Source organism: Cloeon dipterum, chromosome 3, assembly GCF_949628265.1.
Source record: "Cloeon dipterum chromosome 3, ieCloDipt1.1, whole genome shotgun sequence".
NCBI lineage: Eukaryota > Metazoa > Arthropoda > Insecta > Ephemeroptera > Baetidae > Cloeon > Cloeon dipterum.
In genome coordinates this window covers 35,310,009-35,332,523 of record NC_088788.1, presented here as the reverse complement: position 1 = coordinate 35,332,523, position 22,515 = coordinate 35,310,009, and the positions used below count along the sequence as shown (strand labels likewise).

The window sequence follows — 22,515 nt, the reverse complement described above, 5'->3', positions numbered from 1 at the left end:
CGCCAAATTTAAAAGAGCTAAGAATTCATGGACCTATTTGGACTACGCGCTTCGCGGTAAATTCCCACAAACAGGAGGTTGAGGGAGCAGCGGAAATATCGCATTCAATGCTTAAGTGTGATTGGCTGAAATCAAGCGCGCTTATTGGCCAGCCAATAGGAGCTGCTCTCTGTTTGACGCGTGCGCTGTCATCACGTGCCCGCCTACTCGCCGAGAAAGAGACGCCTGCGCTCGGTTCGAAAATGGAGACGTCTCTCGTCAGCTGAGCTTCGTTCGCCTAATTTGCCGACGATTCGACCGTACCTGCAGCCTTATTCGACTGGCAAAACGTTCAAAGTCGGCTCGGCCGACCAGGTAACTTCGCCCGACAACTCTGACTTGTGCTATTCCAGCGTAAAATGTCTGAATTCGCCCCCTCACCACATGCTATTCAGTGTGGCGGGCCCGCCGGTTCGTCTGCGGCCCCGCTGGACGGCCCAGGGGCCGAAAGACAGTCGTCGGCATTGCGTCTGCCAAGCCTCGGGTCTACGGGCCTCTTTTCGGCCCAAATTTGACCCTTTTGTCCCATTCAAGCTTCGGTTTCGACGCGTTTGTTTTGTAGTCGAAATATTACAATAGGAGGGTTAGGGGGAGGTAGAGGCAGCTTGTTTGACGGCATTCTCGACCGGTCGGCCCGAGTGGGGTTGAGTGGGGGGGCCACCCCACCAGCTGCCGACCCAATGGGCTGCGTGACCCACCGCGGTCCGCAATTATTATTTACATTCGTCGCTACTTCCCCCACTACTTGCGTGTTGCTACTTTATGCACTGGGATGTGGACGACCCTTTCCTTTTTACTCCGCTGGGATTATTTTTTGTGCGACTTTTTGATCCAATAACAGGAAAGCCTCTCGCATTGCTCGCAGCTTTCCCACCCTAAATAATATAATCCGCGTCTGTAATTTTAGATTTCTTTTGGTTTTGTATTCATTTTTAAAAATAAAAGATGACGGTTGTAGAGCTATGAGCAATTTTAACGCAACCAGGACGAATGGCAAATTAAAATTTTCGTGCAGCACATCCTGTAAGTGTTTAAAATGTATAAGATAAAATTTCCTACTGACTGAATTAAATAAATTATTTTAAGCAAAATACTTTCTTCAAACACGGGCCAGTTTGTCAACATTTTCGACATTTTCTCTGTTTTATCTTTTCCCATTTTAATCTTACTGTCATGACAAGAGACGTTTACAGTCATAAATCAAATTAAAGTTGAATATTTTTCTATAAATCAATTTATAATTGTTGTAGGCATTCTTGACTTAAAGAAGATGAATCCTGATCCAAGCAAAACTCCTGGAGCCTCGAATGAAGGCTCCTCTGACGCCCAGCAGCAAACGCAGGGCTCTGACGTGAACTCGCAGAAAGTCGGAACTCCTCAGCCTTCGCCGGCTGCTGCTGGCATGGCTTCACCAACAATGGTTCGTGGCCCTCAGATGTCTCCAGCGCTGCAGGTATGTCCACCTTAACTCTTGATAGTGGCGCAGTCCTACCAATCGACCAAAGTTCTCGCTGCAGATGGCGCAGATGCAGCAGCAGGTGCAGCAACATCAGCAGCAGCAGCAGCAACAACAACAACAACAACAGCAACAACAACAACAGCAACAACAACAACAGCAGCAGCAGCAACAGCAGCAGCAACATCAACAAGCTGCATCGCCCCATCAACAAACCATGACGCAGATCAGCATTCAGCAGCAGAGTCCTATGGGGCCGCCACAACAACCTCAAACTCAGCAAACGCAACAGGCCCAACAACAGCAACAGCAGCTGGAGCAAGCCTCCGTCGCGCAGCACCAACAGGGAATGCAACAGGTGAGGCCCTAACTGTTACTGTCAAACCTCATACTAAGCATCTAAAATTTTTATTACTTAAATTTCAGATCCAGTTAATCCAACAGCCGCAACAGAATCAAATGTACGTCCAGCAAGTGTACAACCCCGCCAACGGCCAGTTCCTGCTGCAGCCTGCCAACATGGGCCAACCGTTGCAGGCAAGTCCTTTGCTCTTGTCGAGCACCCATGTCTCTAATTCGTTTTCTCTAATCGTTTTTGTTCCGTTCTAAATTCATTTGCGCGCTTGACTGAGAAAACCGTTGTTGTTCGTTTGGGTTCAAGCAGAGCGTTCCAAACGTGGTGCAACTGCAAGCCAAGAGCTCGATGGTGCCTCTGCAACACAACAAGCTGCCCGCAGGTCTTCTGCCCACTACCCAGGTCCTGCCCTATTTCCACAGCCATAATTTAATATAGCTTTTGCGGTTGGTTGGTGGCTGGCGCGCGATATTCAAACCCCGGCTGATCCTGGCTGCTTAGTTTTTTTTCTGTTGGACAGTGATTTTCACGAATTTTAGGTTTTCTTAAGCGGCGGTGCCGTCCTTACCCTTGCTTCTGCATGCCGTCACTCATTACCAGCATGTTCACGCTGTGTCATAATGCACGCTCACCGTGTGTTTGAGATCACTCGTATTAATTAGACGCAAAATAGTTTGATTGCAAGCAACAAGTGTCTGCAACCCACTCTATCGAGATTTTATCACGTCAGCTACCAACTGGGAAAATCCCATCGATGAGAAATAGGCTGGAATTAAAGTAATCATTGTACTTGGACTGCTCCATTTAAAGTGGATTGATTCAGGGCAGCAATTTAAAATTATTTGAATTATTGGATCAGTTGATCGGTAAACAATTTGTTTTATTAAAAAAATTAACTTGCTACAGTAAAAATTCAAATTGTTCGATTTTTCTCCCAAATTTACAGGGCTTGACCACATTTTCTTGGCAGATTTCAATTCTTCTCGTCAAAATCTGTCCAACAGCGAATGAAACCTTATAGGAAAACTCTTTATTGTGAAATAGAATAGGATTTCAAGTAGGGAGACTGTCTTTCCCGTTTGAAAAGCATGCTATCTCTGCAGCAACTTTTTTTAAGAAAGTTTCAGTCAGTTTTGGCTTCAACTGAATCCTAAGGGATGAGTTCATGCATCGGAAACAAGCATTTTCCATGATTTTGCAGTATCAATCCTCTTTAAATCAAAGAATTTTTAAACTTTGACCTTTTAAGAGCATTTTTACTATCCAAATTTCGTTAGTTCTACTTGCCTTATATTACGGTAAGGAATTTCCCCCCAAGTAGTCCTATTATTTGTCCCACATTCGCTCTTGTAGGTGCATCAGATTGAAACACCAGTTGATTGATCCTCTTTTGCTTTTGCGTTGCTTTTTCTATGCGCAGACGCGCCCACTTGGTGTCAGAGCACACTCAAAGTGCCCCTCTGACTGCTTGCAGGTGATTGCGTCACCGGGAAAGCCCTTCCAGCACATGCAGTTCACTCCGCAGCTCATCACAGCCCAGGGCAAACCCATGCTGCAGCAGGGACAAACAGGTCAGTTGGTTTGACGCCTCGTTTGGCGCAATAATCGATATCTCCTCGTTGCAGCGTCGTATCCAAGCTACGCCACCATCCCGAGCAGCTCCAGTCAGACGCTTGTGCTTCCCATGGGCGTGCTGGCCGGTCAGTCCAACTTGATTTCCACGGCGCAGAACGCACAGCAAGCTAAGCCGGACATGTCCAAGCAGCAGCAGGCGGTGAGCAAGGCGCAGGTGCAGCAGGGAGTGATGCAGCAGTCTCACTTGATCACAACGCAGGCACCCATGATCAACAGCCAGGGACAACTGGTCAACCCCATTCAGGTTGCTTTTTTTTAATTCGGGCTCAGCTATGAGTGGGTAACATGAGGCCCAAGTGGCCGCAGAGGAGGTTGGGCCCAATTTAGCCATCTTTTCGCCTCCTCTACCGAGGTCTTTAATTGAAACACCAGATATTTGTCTCTAAAGCCACTGGAAATGTGCAGAAACCAGCAAGTGGCGAGTCCTCCCAGCCCGCTGAGCTTTTTAAACATTATGAGTCACTCGATTAACCACTTTTTACCATCTCTGACGGGCACTTGGGCAGCCAGTTTTAGATCCCAGAGCTTCGACTCTCATGCAAAGAGCACATCTTAATTTCGTGTTTTGTGTCGTAGCAGTACCAGGTGTACAATCCTGGCATGCAGCAAAGCATCTGGACCTCTGGCAATCTTCCTCAGAACACGGTGCTGCAGAGCGCCCCGGTTTACATCCGCAGCATGCAGGCTGACGGCAGCTCCCTCTTCATCCCCCAAAATGCGCCGCCTCAGTCAATGCAACAGCACAATCGTAATTATTACTGATCACATTTCTCCTCGGAAATATTAAACTGTGCTGTTTCAGCCGCGGCAGCTGCGGCGGCGGCGGCTATGCAGTCAAATGCAGCAGCGGCGGCGGCAGCGATGCCAGGAGCTGCACCGCCTCCTCCAATGCAGCAAAAGCAAATCAGACCCGAACTGCCAGCCAACATCCAGCCGAAAATCGCGCAACGCAGCTTGCTGCCTTCCGACGTCAGACCTTCTGTCTCGACTCAAACAGCCGGAATGCAAGCAAAGGTTGGGTGTACTCTTATTACATTGAAAGGAGGGTTTGCTAACTCGCTACCCCAGCAAGGAGGAAAGGTGCGCCAGAAGATTGGGCCGCGCGCCCCAGGCATCGCCAGACCCAACAAGGGCGATGAATTTCAGCAAAAGATGCAGGTCGTCGACCCTCAGCAGCAGATGCAACAGCAAGGCCAGCCGCAACCCCAACATACTCAACAGCAGATTCTTTTCAACAAGTGAGTTCCATACCAAAAAGGGAAGGGCACCGCAAACAGTGCTGTCAGATAATATTAGGCGACTAGTTTTTGAACCGATGCATCTCGATTAATTCACTATTGGGTTCCGATGCAAATTTCGCGTGCTATGCCAAACAGAATCAACAGGTAGCGCTCTCTCACTGCTTCTAAGAGATGAGATTTTAAGGTCAGACTGCTTTTTTTCGTAATCACAGTTGCTTGAATTCAATGAATATAAATAAAAATCGCACATGACTTGTCTTGACGTCCTCCAAGAGACTGAAGAGCTACTAGGAGATTAATTCAGTCTAATTTATTGAATTTTAATATTAATTAGTATTATTTTTCAATGATTAAATGAATATATTATTTATTTAAAATTTTAATTTGCGTAAAAAGAGAAATAAATATAATATCAAACCACATCTTGTTGAAATGAGAAAAAATACTGACTGATGAATGTGAAATCTCCCAATTATACACTAGAACCCTCCTGGAAAATATGAAAAAATAAATCAGGACAGCTACTCTTTGCGGCGACCCACTAATAGTGCGTAACTTTTAACTCTTAAAATAATTAAAAATCTAATTTTACAGCAACAGGTACATAGTCAACACGTTAGGCAGCCCGCAAGGTCCGATGGGGCCTGGAATGCCACCAAATGTGGGTCAACAAGGAATGGTGTTGACGACCAGTCTTGACGGAAAGACGGCCATGGTATCAGCCAGCGGCCAGCCAGGGCAAAAGATGATGCCTATCACCATACAAGGTGCCATGGGAGCCATGGCGGCGGGTCCCGCAGGCCAGATGATGCCGCAGCATATGGCCAAGGTCGGCGGCCATCCCGGCCAGATGATGCCGATCGCTCCGCCGATCCAGCAGACGTCTCAGTTGGTCATGGCCTCCCCTTCCCAGCAGCCCCCTGCAGTGCCATCAGCCGTCGTGCCGCCCCCTATGCAGCCCGTGCCCCCCAGCGCCCCCAAGATTGAAGAAGTGGCCTCCTCTCAGCCAAACAAGGATCTTCAGACCACCGCTGAGCCCATGGAGGTCACCGAGGACAAAGAAGGTTTGCCTCTTTGGCCACTTAAATTTTTTAATACAAATTATCGATTATTTGCAGGTGCTGGCGTTGAGGACAAGGAGTTACTCGGAGGAGACTTGGAGGGCGCCGATGATCTGAAGGACAAAGGAAGACTGAAGGCGCTCGTAAAGCCACAGCCACATATCCTCACACACGTTATTGAAGGATTTGTAATACAAGAAGGTTATTTGAATCGGTAAAAGGAAGCACAGTCATAAATATAGCATTTCCATTGCAGCTTCTGAGCCGTTTACTATTGCTCGAAATAACGCCATGCAAGACCAGACGAGCCAGTGCTCCGACAAAGAGAACCAAGTCAACGGGGCGGCGGAACCAGATCGTGAGTCAATTTTTCATTTTGCCTGCAGTTTAAGTAATTTAAAAAAATATTAGAAGCGGGAGGCATTGCGCCACGTACAACAGCCGTTTGCGAGTTCTGCAACAAAATCGACTCAGCCAACAAGTTCAAGAAGTCGAAGCGCTTTTGCAGCAACTCGTGTTCAAAAAGGTGAGATTTGGATATTTATTAAATTAAATTCAGTTTTTCATTGCATAAGAGTGGCCCAATCATGCAGGTTTAATGTTAGTTTCAGCAAAAGGTGCGCGAATGAAGATGGATCGCCGTCGGCAAAGAAGCAAGCTACAGAGACTGATCTGAAAAACTCGGTTAGTAATAATTTCTTGGTTCGAGCATTTAGTAGTTCCCCTTAAAGAGTATTGATGCAGCAGCAAAATCCTGGAAAATGATGGTTGCCAATGCATGATTTCTTCCTTTAGGATTCAGTTGAATCCAAAATTGACCTATTTTATTTCGACTAAGAGTTTCCCCAAACAGTGGCATACACTGTTGGATAGATCTTGACGAGAAGAATCAAAATCTGCCAAAAAATATAGTCAAGCGCTGCAAATTTTGGAGAAAATTTGATTTTTTTTTAGCAAGTTCCTATTTTGAGTATTGCAAATTTAAGAATAAGTTGTCTACTGATCAACTATAAGAGCTGGACTAACCGATTGGAAATTTTCAGAGTGGAATCGCTGCCTCCAATGATCTCAGTACCGGCGCAGGAGGCGAGGACGGCAGTGGCGGCGCGGGAGCTGTGCCGGAGCTGCCAATTCCTCCAACCGCGGGCTCAAACCCGCTGAAATGGTCGGTGGTGGAGGTGTCCGATTTTATCCAAGGCCTGCCCGGCTGCGCCGAGTACGCTGATGACTTCCGGCTGCAGGAGATTGACGGGCAGGCGTTGATGCTGCTCAAGACGGACCACTTGATGACTGCCATGGCCATCCGCCTCGGACCGGCCCTCAAGATCTGCTCACGCATCGAGCAGCTCAGAGCTCTTGTGCCTGCCGAGACCCCGGCCTCTTAGCTGTCCTGTAGTTGTAGTATAATTAAGGTCAAGGTTGCTCCGTTTTGTTAAATTCTCGTTTTTGTCTGTTTTGATGTACGTATGGAAAAGTCTTTCCTCATCGCCTAAAATTTTAATGTGAGTTTGGAAGTACAATTTTTGAGCACTGCCCATGAACAAAATGCTTTGTGGGCACCACTGTGCCTCAACTACAATACAACTCTCTAAATGTAGTTTTTTGTCCTGTAACGTTATTAATTTTATTTTATAGAAAATCAACCTTTTAGTTTAACATGTGATAAATATCATGATTATTACAAGATCAATTCATGACGAAACGGAGCAGCCTTTTTTAATCCTATGGCAACACATTTAAACTCTGTTGAATTGGACGGAGTACTGCCTTTGTGCTGCAGCTGGATTGTAATAAAACTTTCTACACTCGACCACATTTTCTATTATACACAAAAACTTTCAATAAAATCAAGTTTATAACTAGAATTATTTCAAAGCAGGTGTTTGATTGACAAATCCCAATAAATCTTCATTGACCAACAGTAACTTAGCGCTACTTTGATGTGATGATTTTGGCATAGTCAAATTTTGATAATCGATTCTATTTGAGGTACATAAAACAGTTTAAATTAAGTAGAGCTTTTTAGGCCAGCAATTAAAAACATTTTGGAAATTTGTGGGTTCATTGAGTTTATTGTTTCTGAAACTCTTTTACAGAGTTAATCTTTAAAAAGGGCAATATAAATATAATATTGAAATCAAGGACTGATAATAAATAGTAAAATTTAGCCAAAACTTCTCAAAAAATTAAACGGGTTTGTCAATGATTTTTCTCTTTATTTTGATCCCTCTCGTCGCGATCTAATCCATTCGGGCGAATTTTGAGCTTTTTTTCTCATATATAAATACAAATAAAGGTAACAGATCTTTCACAAATAATTAATATTTTATTTAAAAAAAAAAATCTATCTGAATCTATGAAATGAATTGCAGCAGTCTCCTAGCTGCAACGCTCAGTGTATGTAAAAACTCAGATTTAAAATTCATAAAATGAATATTTTTGAACCCCCCACATTCGTCAATTTTTACGATATAATTTAATTTTAATCAGATGTTTTGATTATTGCTTCTAAATTATATTTTACATATATTATTAAATTTTAGAATTTTTAATAATCTTGTATGGTAAAAAAGTAGAAGTAGTCTTCTGGCAATATGGCATTTTGTATAAATTTCTAAATTGCACAACAAGACGAGTTTACGTAATGTACCGGTAAGCATGTTGGATTATAGTGCATTCGTGAAGAAGTTGAATGACCCTAGCGAGTGTTGGCGCGCGCTGAATTCCATTTCGACGCGGCGCTGCGAGGTGGTGGAAGGAGGTAGCACAAGATACGAGCATAGCCCAACAGGTGGCAAGCCTGGCGCGCAGCAAAAGAAACCGACGTTCTGACGAAACGCATGCGCCATTCAGTCGCCACTCGGATGCAGGCAGAAAATGGCGTCTGCAAAGTTTCTCGAGGAAGCCCTGAGTAATGACGTCGATGAATCTGCAGTGAACGCTATCGTGGGCTCCCTGGAAACGCAGCTCGGTTCGGCAGGTGCGACTGGTGGAGGCGGCGCAGCGAACGCGGTCCCCGGGGCGCCAGGAGCCCCTACGCCACAGCTCAACGGACCCACCAAGCACAACGGCGGCGGGGCTCAGGACGTAAACAACGGCGGAGCGGAGCCCACGAGGAGCATTAAGGTGGAACCGCCGCCTCCGCCGGCAGCGCCGCCGCCCCTGAACGGCGCAGCGTCGCCCAAGCCACCCCCGGCTGTGATCAGCAACGGCGCCACAAAGACGGTGCCGCCTCCCGCGCTTGTGGCCTCGGCGGCAGCGGCCACCACAGTTCCAGTCGCCACCGCCCCCACCATGCAGATCCTCAACGTTAACCCCCTGAGGCCGTCGGCCCCCGGCACGGCCCAGGGGGTCGTGCAGGCCCAAAAGGGGATGCCCCAGCGCGTGGTCATCGGCACTCAGCAGATGGTCGGCGCCCGCCCTGGCCAGCCCGGGGTATGTATGCACCCTGTCATTGTTACTTTTTACCTGCCGTTGGTTATTGCCTCACATGACTCTATTGTTGTGTCTTCACTCTTCGGTAAAAGCGCGCTTTCTGTTTTGTTCACTCTCCCGACCCCAGTGCGTTGATTGGCGTAGCGGACCTAGGAAATTCCATTGGTCTATTCTCTGTAAATTTTAAAGAAAATGCGATCGCAATCATTTGAAAAATTTTTTGATCCCTTATTAAGTTTGTTAGTTTTGTTTTAATTTTTGAAATAAATTTCTAATGACCTTTGCTTGCATTTTTTAACTCTAAGGAAATCTCTTATTTAATAAAAACGTTGCCAGAATAGTAATAATTCTGGAATCTACTTTGTTTTTTGTAAATTTTAACAGTCGAATCTTTCCTCTGTTTCGCTTATTTTATTTCCTATTTCCCTGAGCAAGTGCGCGTTCCCAGTTCCCAGTATTCCATAAGAACATGAAATTTATTCAGAAATTTTGTATGTTATGAACTGCTAAATTATTGAATTTGTTTGTTCCATAACATGCGTGTGCGCGTTTAATTCCCATTTTCGGGCGCGCATGCCCAGTGCATCGGCACCACTTGTTAAAAAGTAACGTTTTGACATTCACTGCAGTTTTCTTTTTGTTTTGACTTGTTCAATAATAATTTATTTACATTTTTAGATCAGATATTATGGAAGTCAGGCACAAAACAATTTTGCTACCAAGGTATAGAGAAAATTCAGTGAGGCAGGAGGCTAAATCGAACGAGACGAAAGTGAGCAAAAGTCTAATTTGGCCTCTCGATCTTTGCAGCAAATCACCCTGCAAGCTATACCGGGTCTGCAGCCTGGAGCGCAGGGTCACATCCTGGTCAAGACGGAGAATGGGCAGCTGCAACTGCTGCGAGTGGGTAGCATCGGCCAAACAACGACCGCGTCGCCGGGCACCCTGACGCAGGCCGGAGCCCAGGGGGCCACCACCACCTTCCGCCTGCAATCAGTAGGTCCGCGGCCCGCACCAATGCAGCAGGTCGCCACAACGCCTCAAGGAGTAAGACTGGTATGATGGATAGTAATCATTTTTTATTTAAAATATAATTAATTTTGTCACTGATCCATTGAATTTTCGTTCAAGTTTTCAATGGGTAATTTTATGCGAAAATTATTTAATTTGTATTCACTGTCAATATGATTTGAACTAAATAAAACAATTGACCTGTTGCGAAAGCTGCCAATCGATGGCGCCAGCTGTTACTTTTGATTGTATTTAATTTAACTCTCAATTTAGTGAGTTTTGCACTTTCAAAGATTTTTTTGACGTTCTTAAAACAAAATAAATCAAGTAGTTAATCAAGTTTAATGTAGGTTAAATTAAGCAACGGTTAATCTCTAAAAATCCTTAAAATCACGACTAAGGAACAGTTCAATTTCACGTTTTTCCAAATTTATCGATTTTTCGCTTTATTTCTATTAATTCCTCTTGGTGGGATCTATCCAATATCCAATGGCGTGCGAATATTAAGGAAAAATTCCCTAAATTGGTAAAGAAATCGTTGTTTTACAGTAGGGAGACAGTGCTTGATTTTCTCGTAAATTTAAACGGCTTCCTGTAAATTTTTTAGCTTTTTCCTAATATTTAGTTAGTATTTTCAAGCAAGGAATAAAATTTATCTTATTGCTCTAGTATTTTCAAGCAAGGAATAAAATTTATCTTATTGCTCTTCTTTTAAAGGTGGCGCCATCTCTTGGCAGCTTCAAAATACTATAAAAGCTTTCGCAAATTATGAATATTGAACTATGGCTTACCTACTGACAATTATTTACAACATTTTAACGCATGATTTGTGGTTTGGCGTTGCAGGTGACAGCAGGGCCAAGCATGTCCAGCGGCGTGGCAGTGACTCAGGGCGTGGTGGCGCCGCAGCAGGCGCAGTTGGCGCAGGTAAGGCCCCCTTTCGGCCCCATGGGCGCCCGCTCGCATGCCGATTTCAGCTCTCCGTCCCAGCAGCCGTCGCCTCAGTACCCGCCTCCTAATGTGCACCACTGGGGCCCAATGCCCCCGGCGGCGAGGCCTCTGCAGCGCCCTGCGTACCCCGTCGTGGGGCCCCCGCAGCCCCACGCTGCCATGATGGTAATTTCGCCCACTCGGTGTCGCCTCTGCTCAATTTAAGGTTGCCAGCTCCCTGAAATCCATTTCTAAATTGAGGGCCGCGTCGCGCGTTTGTTTTTTCTTTTAATTTGGTCCACAATTGGACGTTTTCGGTCCCTGCTTGATTAAATTCATTGTATTAAAAAAGAATATAAGGATATCATGGAATTTTCCAGACTTCTCGCTTAGATTTTGATTTCCAATAGATTTTTCAGCCCTCTTCCTACTTAAAGCCATTCTCTTTAACAAAATCACATGCAATTGACGCTTACTAACCAGCTAATTGCTTTCTGGCAACCAAGCAAAGCACAAATTTCCCAGTTGGAAGGGTGCGACTCGGCTCTCAAACTCAGATCTGATTCTTATGTGTACATACCTGTCTGGCAACCCTTAAAGTGACCTCCCGGCTCCGACCTTTGCAGTTTTTTAATGCGACTCCGTGCTTTCTAGTGCTGTAGAGACGCGCAGTGTAGAAATTACTATTGGATGGTGGGTACCCTGAGAAGAAACTCACGGTTTGACCTTTGCAGCTGCCTCTCCTCTCACTCGCAGTTTGTGTGACCAGGGCACCACTCTTTTTCCAGCAGGGTTGCCAACTGTCCCGCCGCTGTGCGGTTCCCTCGGGTCGCGCAGAGAATGCGTGACGCTGGTGAACTGGCAATCCTGCTGATCAGTGTTCACAAACATCTCTTTCTCCGACTGCTTTCCTCCAAAAGGGTGGAACTGTTGTAGGCCACATGTGCTATATTAACACCTACCAGGGCCTCGACTTTTTTGTGTTAGCTTTCGGTCAACCACAGGGCTCCTCGTGACCCTCCCAAATTTATTAATTAGCTTCTGATGCTTCTAATTATTGTGTACATTATTGATGCTTCCCAAGCAGATTAGTCCTATCAATAAAACTCGGATATAAGCGGGGGTTTTTGTTGAAAGCAGCCGCACGTTTTCGATTTGACATCTCCCAAGTACCGAAACGGTTCCTCTTGAGTCATTTCTTTGTTGTTTGGTGGCGCACAGATTGGTTTTTGTTGTTTTTCGTTGCAGCAAGCAGCTCAAAATCACTCGGGTCTCCATATTCAGTGATGTGATTAACTCTCGCTTGTGATTTTCCACTTTTTTAATTTGTATTTTGGCTTCTTTGTTCGGCAATTGGCCACAGGCACTGACTTTGGCGTCTCCTTTTTTTCTCCACAGAAGCAGGCAGTCGACTCCACAAAGGAGAAATGCAGAAAGTTCCTTGCCAATTTGCTTGAGCTGTCGAGCAGAGAGCCGAAGCAGGTCGAGAGGAATGTACGGACGCTGATACAAGAGCTCATCGACACCAGGGTTTGCTACTAAGTTGCCTGTGATTGGAAAGTGTTTATTCACTTCTGTTTTTAGGTGGAGCCTGAGGAGTTTTGCGACCGTTTAGAGAAGCTGCTGAACGCTTCTCCGCAGCCATGTCTGATCGGCTTCTTGAAAAAGAGCTTGCCGCTTCTGAGGCAGGCCCTGATAACCAAGGAGCTGGTCATCGACGGCATCCGCCCGCCTCCGATGACCGTAGTGTACCAGTTGCCTCAGGGCGGTCTCGTCATGCCCACCACCCTCCAGGTTGCATTCGCATTTTCAATCCTCTCCGTAATAAAAATAACAATAATCTTTTTTATTTTGGCCAGGCTCGAGCGCCCACGCAAGGCGGCCAGCAAATCCGTCTGCAGGCGGCGCAGTCGCAGCTCGCGACGCAGGTGCGTGTGATGACACCGCTGGCGGCGGGCGTCCGTGCGCCCGCCGTGCAGCACCGCATTGTCACGGTGAGTGCGCCGCAAGCTGCCTCAAACACCACTACCACCACAGTCCGCCTCACCACAGTAAGCCAATCTCAAAATCAGATATTTCAAGGCATGCAGTGGTGACTTGGTAGAAATCGCATCAACCTTCTGGATTGAATATTGCTTGTACTTAACTTTCACGTTACTTGCAGGGAAAGTGTTACAATAATTTTTTTTACAATTTTCAACGGAGCTGGTTTATATTGGCTAAATTAGGGAAGTATCATATGTGTCAAGTATAAAACATCTCCACCTTGAATTTTATAATTTGAGGAATTCAATTTTTAAAGGTTTGAAAAATTCAACTTCAAACATTAAATCTTAAATGTTTCTGTAGCAAACAACCTATTTTAGCCATAAATTCCAACCATTTTTTAAAAATGCCGTATTTTTGGCCGACAAAAGTTGCCTGGTTTTAACCACCCTGGCTTAAACTGGCTGATAAAAATTCGGAACATTGAAGGGGATTTCAAGCTCTAATAAGTTGCAATGGACCATTCTCAATTTCTTTTAATTGGGCCTTGGCATGTTTGTGTGAAAACTGGATTCAAGAAGTAGATATTTTTGGTTAGGTTGAGTTGCTAGCTTCTAATCAAAAGCTGATAGATTCAAAATCTCTATCTCTATCATAGTCATTTTCTCCTGAACCTAAAAATTCAGTTTTCCATGGCTTGTGTAGTATTACAATCCTAATTATTTTCAAGTAGGAATGCTAAAAATTAAATGTTAATACTCCCAGGACCTTTTTCTCCTTATTTTGTGGTTGGTTTCTTTAGTAAATGGTGTCCATCCCTAATCCTCCGTAAGAAGGAATTACACCCGATTTTAATGAATGCCTTTCAATGATGCAGCCGACGCGTCCAGCGTTGGCGGGCAAGATGTCGACGCCGATCACAGTGGTTCGGGGCCAGGCGCCAGTCACTGCCACCACCACGGTCAAAACCATTTCCACACTGCCCAAAGAGAAGGAGAAGAAGACTTTTTCTTCATCGGGATATGCGTAAGGGTCGGCCATTTTCATTCGATAACAGTAAGTCACTGAATGTTTCGTACAGCGGCGATGACGACATTAACGATGTTGCTGCCATGGGAGGCGTCAACCTGGCGGAGGAGTCGCAGCGCATTCTAGGCTCAACCGAGTTCGTAGGAACGCAGATTCGTTCGGTTAAGGATGAGCTTTTCCTCCACGCTGGACCTTTGCATCAAAAAATTAAACAAATTTGTGAGTTTACCCCTGGGTTGTGAATCTGTGCTCTGATTTTGCGTGTACATTCTTTCAGTGGCGAAACACGGCCTAGATGAGCCCCCAAACTCTGACGTAGCTGCCATGATTTCTCACGCCACCCAGGAGCGACTGAAAGACCTCTTAGAAAAATTGGCTGTAATTTCAGAACATAGGCAGGATATGCTGAAGGTATTTTTTTATTAAATTGATTTTTTAATTAAAAAGTAAAATCGCAGCTTTTTTAAAGAGTGGAAATCACCCCCTAGCATCACAAAAATCTTGTTCAGTTAGTGCTGCAAACCCTTGATTAAACAGTCGCTCTTCCCGATTGCCTGATTTTCAAGTGTCATTGAACAAATCATAATAAAAAATTTCAGTTGGAGTCTCATTACGAGCCGACGCAGGACGTTCGAGCGAAGCTGCGGTTTCTGGAAGATCTCGACCGTATGGAGCGGAGAAGGCACGACGAGCAGGAGCGAGAGTTGTTATTGCGCGCCGCTAAGAGCAGATCCAAAACTGAGGATCCAGAACAGGCAAAACTGAAAGCCAAAGCGAAAGAGGTAAATGAACGCCACTTGAATAATAATATTTAATAATTTATCCACTTTGGTGTTTAGATGCAAAGGGCTGAGATGGAGGAGTTGAGGCAGCGAGAGGCGAATCTGACTGCCCTCCAGGCCATCGGGCCCCGGAAAAGGCCAAAGATTGACCTTAATGGAGCTTCAAGTTCGTCAGGACAGGTGAATATTATTCTTATTTTGATCAAAAGTGGTTGTCACGCCCACGAGAATTTTCAGTACATGCTTTGTAATATCTACAATGGAAACCACACCGTGGTAAATAATAATAATGCTTAAATTTTCTGATGAATTACAATTTTGCTGAGCGTGAGTTAACAATTTAAATTTTGCAGTCTCCGTCAGCGGGAACAAGTGGTTCTAGCAGTGGTGCAACAAAAGCGGCGGTAAGTTATCTTTTGGGTTGGTAAAATACCATGGGAATCAGGATAAAAATGTTAATTTTTAAAGTGCTGAAGCACTGGATATTTTATGTTAAAATTATACACAAACTCAGTAGACACTTTCGCGCACGTAATTATTGCGTTTGAGTCTTGATATGCCATTTAGGAGGGTTTTGGTTGTGCGAAATGGTCATGTGAATATTGTGTGAATTTGGTGTCTAAAATCAAATCACTATGACAGTTGAATTTTAAATTTACGTTCGACTTTTTAAATGAATGGCTATGAAAATTCAGTCATTTCAGAAATTGTCTGCGTATTTCTTTGTCTGTTTTCAAAAGTTTTCGGTCAGAGTGGTCAAAATTTCCCTTCTATAAAATTTATATTTTCTGCCCCAATTTCTCTAGAAATTTCTCTCTTGACAATTTTCAAGTCAAGGCCATGGGCAAATAACTAGAAAATTACTGAAAAATGAGGTGCAAACATTGCCTGCTAGAAGTAGGTTAAAAATTAAAAACGATAATGCTGGTTTTTTGCATCCCTAATCTTTATTCATTTTTTGTTTCAAAATTATTGAATAATTTTCAGAGTGTTAATTTGTTCTAATTTCAATCCAAATTGCTTGCCACTTTTTGAATTGCGCGATTTGTTGCTTTTGCAGATGCCATTGCGGTCGAGAGTGAAGCGAGTCACGATGAGGGACATTCTGTTCCTTCTGGAGCAGGAAAAGCCAACGTGCCGGTCTCCGTTCCTGTACAAGACGTATCTCAAATGAATACAACACAAAACGTGAACTATGAAAACTGTGACTGTGACCAATAATAACAAGTGAACCAGCCAGCCAAAAAGCGAACGATGCAGTTTTAATTGAGTATAAAGCAAGCAGCGCTGGACGCGCGCGCGCGCGCGCGCGAGAGAGAGTCCAAGCGCCAGCCAGCACTATTTTTGTATCGCGGGACACCAAAGAGGACCTTGATCACATTCCACACTGTCTCAAGTGCACTTGGATTGTGCTGCCCCTCCGGCCACCACCTCTCCTCCCTCCCCTGACGCGAAGAGCCGAACCTCCCCCGACCCTGGGGCGCTCCCCTCCGCGAGCGGGAGTTGCCCCCGTACCCCCTTCCCCCGAATCATCGAGTCGCGAATGGAATGCATAACACACATTACCTTCCCTTTGTTCGATTGTTAGCTACCCACCCCCTGACGAGGAGAGCCCCTCCCCTAATTTGTTGACCTCCCCTGAACCTGAAGGGCCGAGTGGGTGCAGTTGGTTACGATTTAATAAATGATTGTTAAGTTTGTGTTAGCTCGGGTCTTCTAGTGGGTACCTCCCCCCTCCCCTCTGCCCGTGGGGAAGGTACATCTCTGTATGTGTACATAGAAATCCATTGATTGATTGATTGATTGACAAATCACATGCTGAAAGACTTTCAATGCAATGTCATTGTTCAACACATTCATTTCACGAGCAAGCGAGGGAGAATCAAAAACGAAATAATTAACCAACTTGCAGCAGAGGAAGAATTAACTGTTTGTTTTAATTCAGTGTTGTGCATGTTTTTTTAGACACTCGGAAAACATTGATGATGAAAATGAAAAAGATGAAGAAGAGTATCTATTAAAAATTTTTATTTTGCACTTGACCTTTTCTTTCATTTGCTGTTCGTCAACCTACTATTACAGTGTCGGATACGATTCGAAACATTTGTGATAATTCTTACTAAACAAACGAATAAAGTATTAAAAAGTATCATGGTATTTATTTTAATTCATTTTCGAGCTAAAATAATTGAACAGTGGGAGAGAAGGATGTATAATAGAGACTTTATTACATAACATAAAGGGGAAATCTCTTTTAAACAACTACATAGTTTCGTCATATCAGAAACCTTTGAAATCAATTAAGTCGCTGGACGCCTCTGGAACCGCACGTAAAATGGAATCCCAATATTTCTTGTAACCCGATGTTTGGTCTCTTCACTCAGCAGAGAGAGTTGTTCCATTGATTTGCAATAATAGAACCACATTTTAAGTAAACAAACCGATTTAACTACAATTGAAATGGCGCAAATCGAAAATTCTTTAGTTTGAAGAATTCTCGACGCTGATTTGCTGACGCAACGCGCATGTCAGTATCTCCCGCGCAATTAACTACACAGTTAGTTCTTGTCAGGCAACCGCGGGAGCTTCTGACGTGCGCGTTGCGTCAACCAATTAGCGTCAAGAATTTTTCAAGCAAAGAATCTCCGATTTGCGTGTTTTCATTTGAAATTAAATCGGGTTGAATCAACTTAGTTGTATTTTTGTCATTTTTGATCAAGACTAACTATTAGCTGCAAGTAGACACACAAAATCGGTTTGGAAGGCGTTCGGTGACTTTTTTCAGTCCGTTTCTATGGCTGACAGAAAAGCATTAAATTACTGATTTAATCAAAATTCGTTAGTTTGAAATTTCAAGGAGAGAATAAGTTCCAAAATCAGCGTGGTGTTAAATCAGACTCCCCTGCTGAGGGTTTCGAGTTTCGTCCTCGATATATACTCTCAACTGAAATTCAATGTTTACCAGCGAGAAAAAGGAAATGCTGCTTCGGCGGCTGTTTGTTTTTACTTTTTTACCCTCTCGCATTTTTTTATGCGTGCACGATCAAGCTGTGCCTGCTCTTGCGGGGCCAATTAGTCCTTTTCTCTCACTCCATCGTCGTCGGTCGGCTCGACGGACGCAAATTCTCGCCCGACTTTTTTTTCGCAGGAAACGTAGACTTTGGCCGCAGGGCGCGTGGACTTTTGACGAAAACAAAAGCTTTTGTCGCACGCGCAAAATCGTGCGACCGACGAGAGGGAAAAATCAACGGCCTGGCTAATTATCGCGCGCAAAAAACTTCTCGCGTTGTGAGGGCGTAATTGTGTTGTCCTTCCACTGACTTTTTATGGCCGCGTCTAGAGAAAAATTTGAACAAACCAAAATTAAAAAGTAGAGCTGTACCAGAAAATCGGTGAGATTTATCAGTCTTCATTATTTCAACCTCTCTTCCCCAAATATTTAAAAATGAAGGAAAGCTTTTTTAATTTTTGAGAAAACTGGCTCAAAAGTTTGCAATCTGTCTCCGTACTAGATTATCCACGATTTATTCCACAATTTTGGGAATTTTCGTCTAATATTTGCATACTATTGAATGAAACGCGACGAAGGGATCAAAATCAAGCGAAAAAATTGTTCCGGTCCTTGTCTATTGGCCTGTAAAGCTCTTCTTCAATTTGATGATATGATTTTTTGATGTCTCAGCTCATAGCCACCAAATTTTAACAAATTATTTGTCTTTTTTTCCATAAATATAAAGCATGTATATGATTCTGCCAGTTCTTCCTGATCTAATTGTAAGGATTTCTACAAAAGAACGCCATTATTCACGATTCACATTTAAATTGTAAGTAAAATTTATTATTACGTAAATACACATCAAAGAACCTCCCACAAAGAGAGGAAAGTCGTCAGAAGGGACAGAACCTTTTGATAGAAAAAAAACAAGCGGGATAATAAGAATAGCAGCTGTATTTTTACTCCCGGGTGCTATGCATACTCGACGGATGTCTGTAATCATCATCTCATTATCCTTGTTTGACGTCTCCGTATTGAGAGACTACTTGTTCAATCTGGTAATTGCGCGATAACGAGCAATCTGATCAGATGTCAGCGTTTTTTCCCTTTCTAATTGGGCGCACATTATATTCCCACCGATCAAGAAAAAAGGAGATTTAGCTGCTGCGCGCTGCGTGTGTTTTCTGTCAGGAAAGGCACGCTCGCTGCTCTTTGTTGTTTTCCCAAGCATCAAATTCGCTTTTTCAACTTTTAATTATGCCTGGCGCTCGTGGTATCGAGTTTCAAATTGGAAATCTGCCCGTTCCTTTTCCTGCTCTGACAAGTGCTCAGGAAGAATAATAAAGAGAGCAAAAATAAAAAAATTAACATTTTCCGAGCGGAGCGAGCGGAGAAAAATTGTCCGCATTGCATAATTATTTGTACCGAAAAGCCTCTTCAAAGCACGAATATAGAGCACGCACTCCGGCTTCTGGGGGTGGATTTCGCGAGTTGATTAGAAAAATCGGGCGGCAAGGGCCTCGAGGGTGAGAGCCGGGGGCAGTGGCGGTTCGGCGCTCGTTTGCTCGCTAGCGTGCATATCAAATATCTGCCTCGCGGCCACCTCTCTCGCAGTGGCGGAACCAGAATCCTCTCCCACGATTTGCTTGCTAACCAACTCCATAGTGGCTATACTTATTGTTAATAGACTTTGAAAACTAAAATTGACCAAATCAAACAACAAACTAATTAAAACTATATAATGATTACAAAGTGGCGAACAAACAGGAAGATGAGCTGCGTTCAAGATTTTCACTTCTGCGGAGACTGATCGATTGATGGTTAAATAAATAAATTATTAGCGTAACCAGCTTTTCAACCAAAGATAGCAGAAGTCCTCCTTGCTGACAGTAACATCTATATTTTGTTGAATAAAATTAAAACCAGGCTTCATCTTCGTTGCCAAAAAGAGAAATTCGTCATTTTTTTAAGAATTGTATGGATTTTTTTTGTAATTTTAGATATGACATTATTGCATTGTTGTATTTGATTGTAATTGTAACTCATGATTAGGACGTATTTATGTGATGAAACTGGTCGAGGAATAAAAACGACGAATTTCTCTTTTTGACAACGAGGATGAAGCTGGTTTTAATTATATTCAACATGATAACAACCTCGAGTGGTCGCATTTTTCAAAAATCTATATTTTGATTTGCCGACCTTTCAGCGACTTGATCGCTTGTTCATTTGGGCCTTTTTTCTCATTATTATTAATATACATAGTTCAATGAAATACATTTGTAATTTTTAGAAAAGTAAAATGAATGAGTTTTAGAATTTATTTGTTCAAAGTAAAATTTTCTTGACTTCTTTTAAAATAAGACCAAATTTTAGTCATATCGGTCTTAAATGCAGTGCATTAAGGATAAATTATCTTTCAGGATAGAAAACTCCTAAAACGCTTTCAGAATATTTGACCATTTGGAAGTCATCAAGGCACTCAGGAACGGAATTTTGGGCTTACCAGGGCGTTCCCTGATGTCTTCCAAAGGGTAAAATTGCACATATACGGAAAGTTCTCAACTTTGCTGTTCGAACAGTGTGCACATCTTGCAAATCGAATCATTACAGAGCCCGTCAGGTGTCGGTTAAGTGGCTACACATGGGAATTTAATCATATCAATCGTTGGAGGGGGCCCTGGCGGCAGGGTTCGATTTATTACCTTTCCTAAAGGTCATATGTCTGACGTCAGGCGTAACCCTCAGCATGTTCCGCAGGACAATACCAGCTGATCGAGCAATTTTGATTTTATTTGCCATTCAAGTTAACTCAATAATCCTATTTTTTTCAGCCTGTGTTGACTCTCCGTATCTCACAAAAAAAGATTGAACTTTCTTGAAATTTTCTACACATGTTACATAGACTTACGACATTTTAATCCAACATTTTAGACACTAGTATCCACTACTTAGACATTCAATAGAAAAAATAGCTCAAATTTGAAAAATAACAATCAAAAGTGGTTAAAAATTTAAAGTTGTTCTTTTTACTAGTCTTGTGACAACAATTTTATTTTTCTTCTCTCCTTTTCCTAGTTCTTTTAACATTTTTTGAAAGTATTATTAGACATCCATCATTGGTTTTAAATAATCTTGAAAATTTGCTCTTTATTTTTTTTTATAAAAATTTAATTTTATAATTTTAGTTTTAAAAATTCCTCATGAATTTTTAGGTAGGCTTTTAAAAAAAATTATATTCGTTAGAAAAAGGTCAAAGAACTCCATTCATTTGATTAAATTTCAATTTTTCATCCCATTCCCCTTTAAATTCATCGTGAAAAAATAATAACAGCCATGGTATTGTATTGTCTCTATAACTCAAGCATTATCTTTTGTGATTATTATGTGACGAAAACAATCCCGCGACTAGACATCTGAGCCGCCCGCATTTTGATCGGCGGCTGACTTTCCGGCTCCGAGCCGTCAATACAGACATCGGCGGCTGGCTGGCAAAATTTCATCGGCTCGGCTGGCGGCTGGCTTGCAGCCGGCTCATGTGCTTTTTAAGACTGCATAACTCGAAAATCGCAACTAACAACTTACGCGTAACACGCTGTAAACTGCAGCGATCGCAAAAATCCGCATTTTTCCGGAAAAAAACAAACTGCATTGCTAAAAAATATTTTAGAGTTTTTTTTATGAAATTTTGCGATTTTTTTCTGAATCACATGCATTTTTATAGAACTTCAAAAATGCTCATGATGCTGGATGACCAAAAGAAGGGATTTTTAAAAAAACCGGTGGGTTAATTCCTCTGAAAGACCGAAAATTTTAACACTCAAGAGTCATCGTAATTTTCCAAAATTTCTGACTTTTGACACGGAATGTGACCATTTTTGGGTTTTTCGAAAAAATGCAGAAAAACCTAAATCTGGAGGATTTTCCCGCTGGTATTATACGCAAAAAATAGTGGTTAATTTTTGCACATTGCAAAATTGGGGAACCCTGTTAAGCTATAAGTATGCTATAAAATGGACGACAAATTAATGTTAAAATTAAGTTTTTTGTATTACATTTTTGTTTTTCCTTTCAAATGGCCATAATTGAAGTTTATATTTTAGGAATGAAGAAGCAATGAAATTTTAAGATGAAAGAAGCGAATTAGGTGGGAAATCGGTTTTCAAATTGGAAAAACACGTTGCGAACAGGGTTCGCCAATTTCAAAATGCGCAAAAAATCAGCTGGCAACAAACCCACAGTTTTGGGGTCTCCCGCATTTTTCAGATTTTAACCCCTAAAAGTCATATTTCGTGCCGTAAAAAGCTCAAATTTAGGAAATTTGCGATGATCGAAGAGTCAAAATGTTCAGACTCTTAGTGAAACCATCAATCGCTTTTATACTGATTTTGTAAAAATCCCTGTTTTTTGTTATCCATCATGAGAATTTTCCATAAAAATGCATGTGTTGTTTAAAATAATGCTCTAAATTGCAGAAAAAAACGCTTAAAACAGTTTTTTGAACATTGGGGGTTTTTCCGAAAAAAATGCAGTTTTGCGGAGGAAAAATGCGGTTGCAAG

At 42.9% G+C, this 22,515-nt stretch overlaps 2 protein-coding genes across 8 annotated transcripts; both read left to right on the top strand.

The window, feature by feature from the left end:
- Positions 1–195: 195 nt before the first annotated feature.
- On the top strand, positions 196–7,662 carry LOC135939153 (uncharacterized). Of its 5 annotated transcripts, none has more exons than XM_065483376.1 (16): positions 196–354; positions 1,290–1,492; positions 1,557–1,853; positions 1,922–2,032; positions 2,160–2,252; positions 3,325–3,421; positions 3,476–3,729; positions 4,062–4,233; positions 4,288–4,499; positions 4,554–4,723; positions 5,321–5,790; positions 5,845–5,988; positions 6,044–6,145; positions 6,199–6,313; positions 6,381–6,471; positions 6,831–7,662. In XM_065483376.1, the coding sequence occupies exons 2-16, from the start codon at positions 1,310–1,312 to the stop codon at positions 7,170–7,172; spliced, it is 2,853 nt and encodes a 950-aa protein (XP_065339448.1). In that variant the 5' UTR covers positions 196–354; positions 1,290–1,309; the 3' UTR covers positions 7,173–7,662. The 5 variants fall into 5 exon arrangements, with proteins under 5 accessions (XP_065339448.1, XP_065339446.1, XP_065339447.1 ...); XM_065483374.1 differs by having other exon boundaries at positions 1,545–1,853; positions 4,065–4,233; XM_065483375.1 differs by having other exon boundaries at positions 1,545–1,853; positions 6,393–6,471.
- Positions 7,663–8,625: 963 nt separating this feature from the next.
- Positions 8,626–17,002, top strand: LOC135939083 (transcription initiation factor TFIID subunit 4-like). Of its 3 annotated transcripts, none has more exons than XM_065483261.1 (14): positions 8,626–9,222; positions 9,901–9,945; positions 10,033–10,278; positions 11,080–11,160; positions 12,562–12,693; positions 12,748–12,957; positions 13,023–13,157; positions 14,027–14,175; positions 14,231–14,397; positions 14,456–14,589; positions 14,778–14,960; positions 15,018–15,140; positions 15,314–15,364; positions 16,021–17,002. In XM_065483261.1, exons 1-14 carry the CDS (start codon positions 8,665–8,667, stop codon positions 16,132–16,134), a joined length of 2,328 nt encoding a protein of 775 aa, XP_065339333.1. In that variant the 5' UTR covers positions 8,626–8,664; the 3' UTR covers positions 16,135–17,002. The 3 variants fall into 3 exon arrangements, with proteins under 3 accessions (XP_065339333.1, XP_065339330.1, XP_065339331.1); XM_065483258.1 differs by having other exon boundaries at positions 13,023–13,214; XM_065483259.1 differs by lacking the exon at positions 9,901–9,945 and having other exon boundaries at positions 13,023–13,214.
- The last annotated feature ends 5,513 nt before the right edge of the window (positions 17,003–22,515 follow it).

Coding starts and splice junctions, on each gene's coding strand:
- LOC135939153 (XM_065483373.1), top strand. CDS start 1,310: ATGAATCCTGATCCAAGCAAAACTCCTGGAGCCTCGAATGAAGGCTCC. Junction 4,500..4,553: donor CAGCCGGAATGCAAGCAAAG/GTTGGGTGTACT, acceptor TCGCTACCCCAG/CAAGGAGGAAAGGTGCGCCA. Junction 6,146..6,198: donor CGGGGCGGCGGAACCAGATC/GTGAGTCAATTT, acceptor AAAAAATATTAG/AAGCGGGAGGCATTGCGCCA.
- LOC135939083 (XM_065483258.1), top strand. CDS start 8,665: ATGGCGTCTGCAAAGTTTCTCGAGGAAGCCCTGAGTAATGACGTCGAT. Junction 9,223..9,900: donor CCCGCCCTGGCCAGCCCGGG/GTATGTATGCAC, acceptor TTACATTTTTAG/ATCAGATATTATGGAAGTCA. Junction 15,365..16,020: donor GTGGTGCAACAAAAGCGGCG/GTAAGTTATCTT, acceptor TTGCTTTTGCAG/ATGCCATTGCGGTCGAGAGT.